The 12,589-nt window shown below is 40.1% G+C and overlaps 1 protein-coding gene across 1 annotated transcript in view; it reads right to left on the bottom strand.

Annotated features, from left to right (window-relative positions):
• fbln1 (fibulin 1) overlaps window positions 1-10,634 on the bottom strand; it is a 41,058-nt gene extending 30,424 nt beyond the window's left edge. The window contains 3 exon segments of the mRNA XM_036576379.1: window positions 3,061-3,193; window positions 4,819-4,924; window positions 9,816-10,634. Of these exon segments, the coding sequence (XP_036432272.1) occupies window positions 3,061-3,193; window positions 4,819-4,924; window positions 9,816-9,870 (294 nt within the window). The 5' untranslated portion in view covers window positions 9,871-10,634.
• Between the last annotated feature and the right edge of the window lie 1,955 nt (window positions 10,635-12,589).

Below are 12,589 nucleotides of genomic sequence, written 5' to 3'. Positions count from 1 at the left end.
AGGGGTCATATCATTAGAAATCAAATTTACCTCACTTTCTGGCACATTTTCCTATATAGAAGGCATGTGTTAGCGACTGATATGACTGAAACTTTTTCGTTTATTTATTATCCTCACTTTAGTAAGTGGGGCGTATTAACAGGCTAACAGGCTACAGTAATATTTAGATAGGCTTTCACTTTAAATCATTACTGAAGGAGCCAACATCCAAACCACACCATCCAAGGTATGAAACATGATACTTAAATGTCTGTTATGATCTTTAAAATATCTGCTCTTAATCTCCAGAGCAGATGTAAAATGTAAATATATACCATGTTAACTTGATGCTATCATAACACTGAAATGAAATTCCCATAGGATGGTAATGAAAATTAGCATTATTTTGGCAAACGAGTAAAAGAAATCACATTGAAGTATAAGGAGTAAACTTATAAGGCACAGTGCAGAGCAGCTAATCAGAACAGAGATCATTTACATATCAGGCACGGTATCAAAAACAGCCTGTTTAAGCATAAGGGATGAAAAGAAGTTGTGAAAATTGCCATGTAAAAAGGAATTATGATGGTTTTTGGTACATAAATGTCATATGTGAAATACAAGGGAAATGTAGAATAAAGACCCTTTAAGATTAGTAACTGAAAAAATAAGCCTGCAGTTTAAGAGGTTAAAACATGCAACTACCCCACTGTGCCCTTTTTACCTTGCCAGAGTATTCCAGCAAGGCAAAATAAAATGCTTTGTAGACAAAAATGCTTGAGGAAAGACATGGATAAATCATCTTGATTCATGTTATCTGATCCACTACAGTGGTAACATGCAAGCACAGACAAGCACAGGACGGGCTGCTGGTGACGTCACATGGGCTTTTGTACCTGTCTTCAAAAAAAGAAGAGTGAGGAGGTTGCTGGGGGGGGTTACCAGTCGAGACAAGGTTCTGACTAATGTAATGAGTTCAATGAGAGCACACAATAAAGGCTCCACACAGACAAACCTCTTAAAAAAAGAGTCTGACTCATCACCCAGCGCTTCAATTAAATTACTAAATATAATTTACCCCTTAAACCACAAGGTCTGTATGAGGAGCCACAGTTCAGTTCCTCACTCTCAGAGCTACATAACATAGATATTAGCTTAATAGTAGGTACTTATTAGGTCTTTTTCTAATAACTAAATAATAAGCATGCATTATCTAATCTAGCCACTTGATCTCTATGCATTTGCTGAAATGTTGAAAGGTACTTCTGATGTCCAGTAAGATGAGGTGAGATATTCACTTATTTCACTAAAGCGTGAATTAGCAAGATTCTTTTGATTGATTTTACAATGTAGCAGCTCCAAGAAATGCTGACTCCTTGTTCCAACACACCTGTCAGCCACATGAGCACATTCCCCAGTGCCATGCAAATGTGCATCACCACAAGATAGAAGCAAAGCAGTAAATCCCAGACTAACACCACTGACATAGTCTTAACTATAAAAATGGACAAAATTACAGACAAAATTTAGTCTCCAGGGTGGCTGATACTACTGTTTTTACATAATCAATGAACTTTTTCTCCATTTTTGAACACAGTGGTGTATCATAAAATGTCAGAAATTACATCAGAAATCTCTCTGAGATTACATTAAAATTTCAAGCATGTAGTTTGCGAACTGTTGGGCTATAGGCTCCCATTACTTATGTAGATATATTAGCTACTTTAGCTGTATTAGTCACATTGCTCCTGTGCAAAACTAAAGAAAAAAAATTCGGACACAAAACGTGATCAACTACATCTGGGGTAAGGAGAAAAATGTGTAATTTAGATTTTTTTGGACAAACTATCACTTAACATTATAAAGGAAACCAAAAACCTGTGCTAATGAATGTGAGTGCAGCAATTATAAAGTAATTTATATATGAAAACTACCATTAAAATATCCTTTATCGAGTAGCAGGTCATGCATTATCTTTTCAGATGAGCTGCAAAAAACTACAGGATAGATTAGCGTTCAGTCTGAAGTCAAGGGCGGACGTGGATCTAAAACTCAGAACTGGAACATACTGATCTAAGTAATAAAATATTACTTTGTCTTTTCCTGACCACATTTGGTGCACAGCCTTTTCGGTGAAAGACTTCTCTTCCATTCCTAGTACATTCAATACACGCCCGGTAATTGCTTAATGTTTATTATGAAATATTTCAATACCTAAAATTATTACTCTTGACAGGAGTTTATCGGACTTGTGACAGCTGTTGAAAGCATGCTGACACTTTCTATGAATGCTCAATGAAACAAACACCTGCTGAGCATTGAAATTCACTCAGGCGTGTATAGGCTGTTGTTCTGTAACAAATCTATCATGAGCCTGTGGATGGCATTACGCTTGAGAAAATAATCCACTAGCAGCATGGTGCATTCAGTTTAGCTGTAAACAGAGTGGAGAATTCTCTCTCTCTCCCCTCCCTCACTCTCTCTCCTCTTTTCCTCCCTTTCTCTCTACAGCACCAATCAAGCTTAATTTGTTTTATCAAAGTTTTACGAAAGATATAATAATGATAATAATGCAATTCTGTAAGGAATTTGACTGGTTGTTACAGACAGGAGAAGTTTCAGTTTAATTTCCCCAAATTCCCACAGATAGCCTAGATTAAAACATCAAAGACTGTACAAATCAGTGACATGCAACACTCAATAACAATACCAACACAGCATACAGGCATGTGTACTAGCAGCCTTTGTTATTACATTACTATGAGGTAAATCTGAACAGAACTATTATTGAGGGAGTCAATTACAGAAGTTCAGCTTGTAAAAACTAAGGATACTGCAGATTTGTAATGGATTAAAATAACAGCTTTCAGAGATTTTAATCACTTAAATTATAGTTCTTTGTCAAGTAAAACTAAAGAGGTCAAACAGGGCTTCAGTCAATTTGATTCAGCTCACCTGAAACAAAGTCTAGGAAAGGAGGATAAAGCAAGTGGTCTGTTTTGACATGGCTTGTTCTGTACACACCAGGCATATGGATATATGTGTAAAGACGCACACACACAAACACTGTACATACAGTACCTTAGCAGTTTTAGTCTCACAGGTGCTCCCAGATAGAAGGGTATCACAGGTGCCCTGGTCTTTGGCCATATTGATACCATTAGTACAATTGTTGTCCTCCAGTACTGCAGCACAGCACTGCTCCTGGGCTATCCTATTTGACAGAACATGGAAATATGAGAATGAAAAGAAGATCCTAAAAATGCTACAGCCTTAAATTAACACTGTAACAGTGTTAATCAACTCTAATGCATTCTGAACGTTTTTAAAATTTCCATTTAAAAATAAAATACTTATTTTACAACATGTAGTTTACTGCTGCTTGGTTATAAACATTCTGAGGGTAGCAATGAACACCAAAATAGGGCCTCACATTCATTAGTAAACTTCTGGAAATTTGCAGTCTAGTCACTGCAATTTGCATTGCACAAGACTCTTTTTATTTATTTTCTTACGAACTTGCTCTTCACTTCATCACTCCCTCTCCTGAGACTGTCAGAACCACAGGACTGCTGTTTAAGAGTGAGCAAAGTTACTGACGGTGGTCTCTCAAGCACTCTTTCAGACCATTTATCACTTATTACACCAGACATCTCCAGTTCTCTCTGAGCTTTGCCAGACTTTTGGGACAGTTGCACAAGGCAGCGTTTACAGTAAGACACACACACACACTGTGTGAGTGCGCTGAGAGAGAGGGAGAGAGAGAGTCATCCTCACTCCCTTAAGTCATCCCCCTTAATTCATTCCCCTTACAGGAAACAACTCTATTTTACTCTGCTCTCTTCTCCCATCATCCACCGCTGCAGTGCCTTTTAAGGGCACAGACGCTCTCCTTTCTCTCTCTTTACTTGGGTGTTTCTTTTTTTTTTCTTTCGGTGTCTGAAATAATCCGCAGATTTCCTGTTATTCCTCCCCTTCTCTTCTGCGTCTGACTATAGTTTCACCTCAGTGGTATTTCCTGGATTTGGAAATACCCCCTTGCCTAAGCTCCCCATCTCCCCTCCAACCCCCTCTCCCCAGCCCTAAACCATCTCTGCCTTCTCGCACTCTCTAATTTGAACAAATTCTGGATCTCCTGGCTTGCCAAAACAAACGCATTTGCCTCTGGAAGGGCAGACGGAGTAACCCATATGGTTTTGAATGGCACTGAACGTACAACAGCGCACCTCCTACCGTTACGCTATTGTTATTGTTACTGCCACTGCCTCTCTGGCAAGTGGTCAGTGGTATCTTTCTCAGAGAATCTGACACAACCACCGGACTATGCTTTTTTGAATACTCACTTCTGTCTGAGACAGATCCATTTTGCCAATAGTAATATAATAAATTGACTAATCCCTTCAAGTTCTTCTCCAAATATACTTTCCTTTTTTCCCCAAAATTTAGCTATGGTCAAGTCACACTGTAGTAACTGTAAGTCTAGCACTGCCTCCATCGATGAATCTTTTCAAACCGCCAGCCACATCACATTGCCAAACCCTTCTGGGTGCTTGAAGGACAGGGCTAATAAGTGGTTCACTCTGTCATGCGACTATGCAGACACCCTTCTGGCTGGAGGAGAGAGATTCTGCCATTTGCATTACCAGTTACATTCTACTGATCATGAGTTACACATAGCACAACTGGGATCAGAACAGAAAAACAAATAATAACTCAGTCAAAACAAACTGTAATATTTTTAAGGCATTTAGGCATAATGGCACACATGTACTGCACAAAGCACACTTGGAATGATGTTGCATGTAGTTAATGGAAGCGAGATGAAGCAGCGCATTGCACCTGCAGGTGGTGGATTCTGAAATGAGAGGGAGTCTTGTGCAGTCCTGGGACTCCAGGCCCTTCTCTTTGCCATCCTTACAGCAGTCATCCAGTGAGACTGTGGTTTCTGTGGAATAAACACAGTTACACCATTGCAAAATGTCCACATAAAAGGCTGCTTTGCTAAATGTAATTCTGGCTTGCAGCAGATTAAATATACAGGTACAGGGCAGCATTTGCCATGACTTGTCCCAGGATGACAAATCCCAACAATATCACAAGAAACAATCTCTGGTTCTCTGGTTAGAGGGTCTGGGCATTCATACAAAACACTAGACCAGTCCCACACTTTCTCATAAAACATTACTACAGAACAAATATTTACCGTGGGTTAAATATTCAACTTTTCTCCAAACCCTTGTGGAGAATTCTAAATTCTGCTACAATATTCTATTAGAATGTTGCTTTACAACATTGCGCTAAAATAATTTAATGAGTATTTCCACAGAACATATTTCAGACGCTCAAAGCACTTTAAGGCCTTGATCCACACTAAAAATGGCGTCTTAACTTTAAGACATACAACTGGGTTTGTTGGTGTTTATTGGAGAATGTTGCCTATGGGCTATAGAGCCATGCGATTGTCACAAAGTCTCTAGATCTGGTGTTCATTTATAATGTTGCACATAGATTTACATCAATTTATATGTATATTAAGTGGAGTAATGTAGATCAGTTCTCCACAGTGGTGCTGTATAACAACTTGGCATGCAAATCAAGAGTGGAAAATTAGTTGTAATGAGATTTTTTAAGTGCTTTGAAGACTTTTTATATGAATTTATTGATTTCAGACTACTACCTATGCACATGTAAAGAATAAGATTATATCAAATAGGAACACCTGGATAAATAATTGGAATGTTATGCCTATCTACTGTAAGAAATGAGAAAAACATGAGGTCTGTGGTGATCATCATGAGTCACGCAATGACGTCTGGTTGAAGAAATCTGGAAGCAAATGTAGTGGAATCTGATTGTCCAGATATCCACACCCGTAGAACAGTGTGCAAAAACGCTTGATCACTCTGTGATTCGTGCAAGCAAATATTTGCTCTTTCCCTTCAGCTAGCAGAAAGTGTTAGCAGAAACATCTGACACAGCAAGGGACAGTTCTAACAAAACTGAAAATTCTATTATTTACTTCAACAAAAACTACTTAGAAATTCTCTTTATCATTAAAAGTTGATTGGTGATTCTGTCGTGGTGGTGCAGCAGATCCAGATGATTATGGTTTTGTGCCCACTCTAACCTTGAAGAACAATATCAAATGAAATATATGAAATGAGAGACGTTGTATTGGTTGGTAAAAAGGGGGCCTTTTTGCTGTGGACAGCTCTTAGGCTGTTGAAGGAAATGGTGCATACAGGCCACATTAGACAAGTAAAAAACTTCTCACATATGACAAGTAAATTATGACAGTTCTGATAGATTCTGCTACAAAGTGACTTCAGCTTGCAACAGTTTGTCATAATCAATAGCCCAACCTGGACTGTGAACTTCTTGTCTTTGTCCTCTCTCTTGCTGATGCAACAGTAGGATCAGATAAGATTGTGGTGGTACACAACAAAATCCAAAGTGTTGATTTTATACCAGGAGACTTAAATGAACTGATGTATATATTAATAAATACTGTAACAGTGTATTCCACTTCAGATTATTTTTTCTTACCACAATTTTGTAAAATAAAAAGATGAAAGATGCTTACATGACATGGACAGAGGGCTCTGAGACTGTATGATTTCATGAATACCACTTATAACATTGCATTAAAACTTGGAAAGGCTTAATGACTTATGGGTCATTACCAGTTTGTATTATTCACGCAAATTTCATAAGAACTGCATTCTCCTGTAAAATGTTTTATCTGGTCAAGATCAGCATCAGGCAGCTTGTCAGTATCTGTCCCAAGAGACTACACAGTTCCTAAATTGTTCTGTGGATATCACTTGTTATTTGGGTTGTTTTTCTATTTGTGACTATCTGCTTCAGTACTTATTTCTTCCACCAGTAGAAGCTGTTCAGACAGTTGGAGATGACTGTTGACTGGCAGGCAGTCAACACAGCAGTGTCTGGCTGTCCCACTAAATTAGAGCACAGAAAATGTTCAAGATATCTAAACAATGACTGGCTGTCTCAAATTGATCAAATACATTCATTTCCTTGTGGTTTGCTTGATCTGCCAAACATGAAATACCTTTGGCAGTCGACACTTTTGGCCTTCTTTCCTTAAGGCTTTAGCATGTAGCAAACTGCCAAGCTGTTTTTATGTGTGCTAATTCTTTTAAATGAAGACCAGGGCCAGAAGCTTTTTGTTTACTAGACGTGATGAAATATAGGAGACACTGACAAAGCTAGCAGTTATAGGGATTAAAGTGCTTTCAAGCTGAATTTTACCTTTAAAACAGAAACTGAAACTTAATTCACAAGATGTAACATAAAGACGTACTTATAACATCTATTATGTAAACCACTAACAGCCTGAGCTCCAAAGATGGTCAGTAATGGTGTACGGTTTCAGCAGTTAGTGCCGGGACACCAAATAATTCTTCCTTCCTTGTCTGATTATAAAATTTTACGAGAAGAAATATCCATTAACTACTCCACAGATAATGTAAATGTGAAGTATCACTGGTTATCTAGAAGCAGTATTTATCATTTATTCAGATAAAAAATAGTTTCACAAGAACATGACTGTGTCTAGAAACCAAGGTAATGTCCAGCAAGATCCCCTTTTCCACATGGGCGCTCAGACATCCTTCTTCTGTCCTTTTAGCAGTAGCTTCTGTGGCCTGCCAGGGCATGCTGAGGCCTAAAAACGCCCTACTGTGATTCACATAACGAGAGAGAGAGTGAGGGGGGGGGGATGTAGAGCGACATGCAACAGGCAGAAAACCAGGCAGGCAATCAGGATGAAAACTTTTTCTGGCTGATTCTGAACAGTAAAACTTGGGTCCACTTTTACTGTGCTTTCCTTCAGCTGATAAGTAAAACGACCCTAGTTTTTCCTAATCCTACCTTACTCTGCCTGTCAAATTCTGTTCCCCTCTCCCTGCTGTGACAATCCACAGCCGTGCGCAATTACACGAGGAGGCCAGCTTTAAAAAACATCTCTGCTCCTGTTATTTTATCAGTCCAGACACTTCATCCAGGCTCAATGGCTCTCCCAGGCCTCCACTCCCCAACACTTTGTCTCCCTCTCTTAAAGCCTGATTGCCATCTTGGAACACAGTGGTGTCTGGGGGAGAACTGAGGACTGAGCCCAAAGAACGTAAACCAGGCTTAATGAGTCTGGCTCTGCCACAGTCCTCACTGAACACCAGCACCACTGCAGCCTGGCGCTGTGCAGCGACCCTCCAAATCTTCAGATAAAAGCACGCAATCGCAGGGACAGAGCCAGATCCACAAAGCCAGTCACTGTAGGATGTTTATATTTTACCCTTTCACCACTGGACAGAGGGCTAGACAGAAGGTACAGAAAGGTTGTTCTTAAGCTGTGGACCTGATAATATGCCTGACATGCAAGTACTGGCAAACAGTGAATCAGCAATTCAGTCAGCCGGTCTAAATTAAAGAGGTGGCTTTTAAAATTACAGGGTTTTTTTAATCAAAAGTGCACAAGAGTTTCTGTGATGGAAATCATGGCAATTAAAGAACAGCTTCCAAGTTGTATCAATCAGTAATGAAACACATTCTGTTACCACATTTGTTAGAACAAAACCATTTTATTTATAACACTTTCTGTCATTTTTATTATTTTATTCACATAACTTGAAAATGCCAGCTGTCACTGACATAAGGAATGGACAAATAGAAATGATCCAAAAATTACTTCGACTTCCATTATTGTTTTTCCTTCTCCTGTAATATATATATATATATATATATATATATATATATATATATATACACTAACATTCACACTTGAATGGTTCTTCAAGGGTTCTTCAGTGAATATATATACGGCTTGTCATGAAAACTGACATAACTCTACATAAATGTTTATAAATGCTTATTCCAATTGGCATCATCTGTCATAAAGGCTACTTTAGCTAACTGTGATCAAAATGGCAAATGTAACCTTTATAGCCCTTATAATGCCTATTGGAATGAGCATTTATAAACATTTACATAGGGTTATGTCAGTTGTTATGACAATCTTATGTAGGTCTCATGTAGCCTTATGAACGGTACCCTACAGTACAGTGTTGCCAAAGAGTTTTTTAATTGTCACTGATGGTCCACTGTACACAGGAGCACCTTCCAAACATGCAGTTCCTCAAACTGACTCCTGATTTTAAAGTGTCACTTAAGGAAACCTATGGATGCTTCTCCATGTGTGGTTAGCCTCTCCAGCCATCATGCCTCTCCAGCTCCTACCTTACAGTGTAAATCAGAAAATCACTGGGGCACTGCCCCTGATACCCACCCACTAATCTGCATCAGGAGAGCCTTCCACCTAGAGATCCATGTTTCTGCTGGATTCATCTTAAATGCATTTGGTATTTGTTCCACTGTATTTGTTCATTTTTCACGGGGGTGAAAGAGATTTCTATTCCAGCATAACCTCAGAACTGATCCAGTGTCAGCATAGTGCAGTTCAGCAAACATCATTCCTACAGAGCTGAGCTAAACACCAAAATGTGGCCAGAGGCTTCATTACAGCCTCAGTCCACAGTTATTAGGCTGTAACAACGTAACAGAGTTTTGAACAGCTAACTCATTTCCCACCAAATCCCCACCAGAGGAGAGTGCAGCGTCACAGATCTTTAATGAAGTTCTCACCACAGCAGGTTTAGTCTCTGGAGCCCTCTTATCTATTCAAACTCATCACAGGGCTCTGCTAACGCATGAAACATTTCTGTGCCCACAAGTTGTTCAAAACGAACATTCTTCAAAATAAATCCTGACGCTGAGCAGATTCAGTCGTCGTGGTGGTCTGCTGTGAAAGGGTCACTTACCTTGGCTGTGCACGAAGCCGTACAAAGAGAAGAGGATGACCAGAGTAGGACCCATGGCGCTGCGTGCTTCAAAAACGTGCTCGGAGGCTTTGATGGAACAGTTTCAAGATCAGAGAGAGTCTGGCTGAGCAGGAGTCGGGCGGGCGGCTGAGAGGTGCTGCTGGAGCCTCGCTTCAGAAAAGCCCGTCCAATTAGCGCGGTTAAGCGTGTTGGGGCAGAGCGCGTGGAGGGGGGCGGGCAGCACGAGTGACACGGACCCCGCTCTCCTGTCCCATCCGTTCACAGCTCGGAGCAAACACTGACCACTGTGCAGGCTATCAGCGCGGGCTCACAGGGCAGTGGCTCTGAAATACCGCCTTAATACCGCTCTTGATTGAACATGTTAAAGCGAGTTCATACGTCATGTACGTCAGCGTTTAAAGCGGTGTTTTTAACGTGGGTCTGTGTGGTACTGTCTCTTGGGGGCTTCCGTAGAGCAGCACGCTGCCGTTTCCCCCTCAGAACAGTCTGAGGGTTTCTCTGAAACAGTGAGTTAGGTGAAGTCTGCAGATTCCTGCTGTTTACGGCCGCTCTTGTGCAAGAGCCCTGACGAAAGTGGCCACTGGGGAAACAGACTGAGTTTATAGGACCCTGCCAGACGTCGCTGCGGTGAGCTTCTGGTTTCGCTGAACCAAATGGCAAAACAAAAGCTTTTTTCTGCAGATGTGAGGGGGAAAGGGGGTTTTAGACTCCTCTCCCACGTTCTCCATTTCAGTAAGCGTTTTCTGGTGTGGGAGGAGAGTAACTTCAGCCTCTGAGAGCACTTTCAGCAGAAACAACAACAACAACAGGCTAGCGGTGAGATAAGCAAGAAACGTGTGGCTGCGTCCGAGCTAAGGGGCTAAGTTTGCTAAGGCTCCACCGCACGCAGCCACTGATCCACTCTTCCTAAGCCTCCTCCTTCCTCCTTTCTCTCACACCAGTCTAATTTCCTGAAATTAGCGACTATGGGGAAAAATAATTGCCAGACGACACACAACTTTTCTGTGCCAGGCGAGGCTTTCTGCAGTTTCAATCACGCCTCTGCTGCTGGGCAGAGCCAGAGAGGTAAAAGAGCCACTAATCAAAGCCACATGTCCTCTCCAAGAAGAAGCCACTCTGGAAAGATATCTATTAAAGGGGAGCTCCACCAAAGTTTCCAAAATTCTCCATAATTAAATGGTTAAGATATAAACAAAGTCAGTCCGAGTGGTTTGATGTGAAGTGCTCTGTTCTAGAGAAACGTACCGAGTCAAAATTGTTCACAGTGGTGGTGATGGGAACCAGACCTCTGAGCAGTTTAACGCGTCTGAAAGTTCCCTCACAGAACGTCAAAACATGAAAGGGCTATAAATACACTGCCTGATCCCTGAGACATCATTTTTATGATAGGTTTGTGATAAAGGCCTAACATGTTTTGTTAATTCATTTATTTGAATCCTCTCATGGCAGAGGGGTAGATGCAGTGTTGTCAGGCAGAATAGTCCCCAAAGAAAATATTTTTTTTTTTCAAATTTTCCACTATATTACCATTATCAACAAAACATGTAGAAACACAGACACGTGTAGGTTCACTGATGGTTTTGAGAAGTAAATGACATCACAACCCCTGTTTCCTACCATTTCACATCAAACTACTATGAATGACTGTATCATAGTAACAGAATTATGCAAATATTTGGAAAAAATCTCTGAAATTACCTTTTAATTCACTGTGCATGCAGAATGCTGAGGACACAGGACTGCTGGATCTATCAGGATCTTGTTTCTTATCCCTGAGAAATATTGGTGGATGTTTTATCATACACTCTTAAAAAAAAAGATGGTGCTTCAAGGGTTCTTCCGTAAAAATAAATCGTTCTGTATAGAACTATGAACACTTAAAGAACCTCTTGCATGATTAAATGGTTCTTTGCATCATGAAAGCATTTTTAGATTGATGGAGAATGTGCTGTAGATGGTTCTATATAGAACCTTCTTGAAAATAGTTCTGTATAGCAGCAAAAAGGGTTACACTATTGTTACAAACCAAAGAACCCTTTTAGGTACTATAAAGAACCCTGTTTGCTCAAAATGTAGGTATTGTCACTGAAACATTTATTATTTCTACCTTTGGAAGTTCCTGTGATTGATTTCTGAAAGTGTTCCAGGTTCACGTGGAGTTGATGGCCTGATTGCAGTGGCTGAAATACACGTTGTTCAACTTTGTAAATAACCATGCAGTTAGCTAGCAGGTTAAATCTGCGCTAACAAGCTTTAATACCAACAGAGAATACATTTGGGCAACAGTGTAAGCCCTGTAAACGGAGCAGTTTACATTGTCAGACAATAGGATACTGTATAGGAACATTTTTGTCCCCCAAGGGAAACAATGTACATGCACCTTCAAGAGTAAAACAGTGTTCTTAAAGTCTGATCCTTAAAACACTATATTCATTTTCCCAGAAGAAATAGAAAAATAAACTTCATAAATAAAGAAATATAATATGAAGCCTGGAATCAAAACAGGATGTATAGAGTCAATGCAATGTAAAAATTAATAATAAATGAATCAGAATAGTTCAAATATGCTCCGTAACTAAAGGTGCTGAAAACGTACCACCCAGTGAGTGTTTGGACCCTGAAATACACATTAGTACCTATTTTTCTGGAAATGTACAATGGTGTTGTTGCCATGTTCTGCTGGGAGGTGGTGTGCATGTGTGGTGGGGATTGGTGCAGGGGGCAGATGCTGCCTTATAAGGTCCCCTAAAGAT

The sequence above is a fragment of the Colossoma macropomum genome, unplaced genomic scaffold (assembly GCF_904425465.1).
Source record: "Colossoma macropomum unplaced genomic scaffold, Colossoma_macropomum, whole genome shotgun sequence".
NCBI classification, from domain to species: Eukaryota; Metazoa; Chordata; class Actinopteri; order Characiformes; family Serrasalmidae; genus Colossoma; species Colossoma macropomum.
This window is presented reverse-complemented; position numbering and strand designations above follow the sequence as displayed.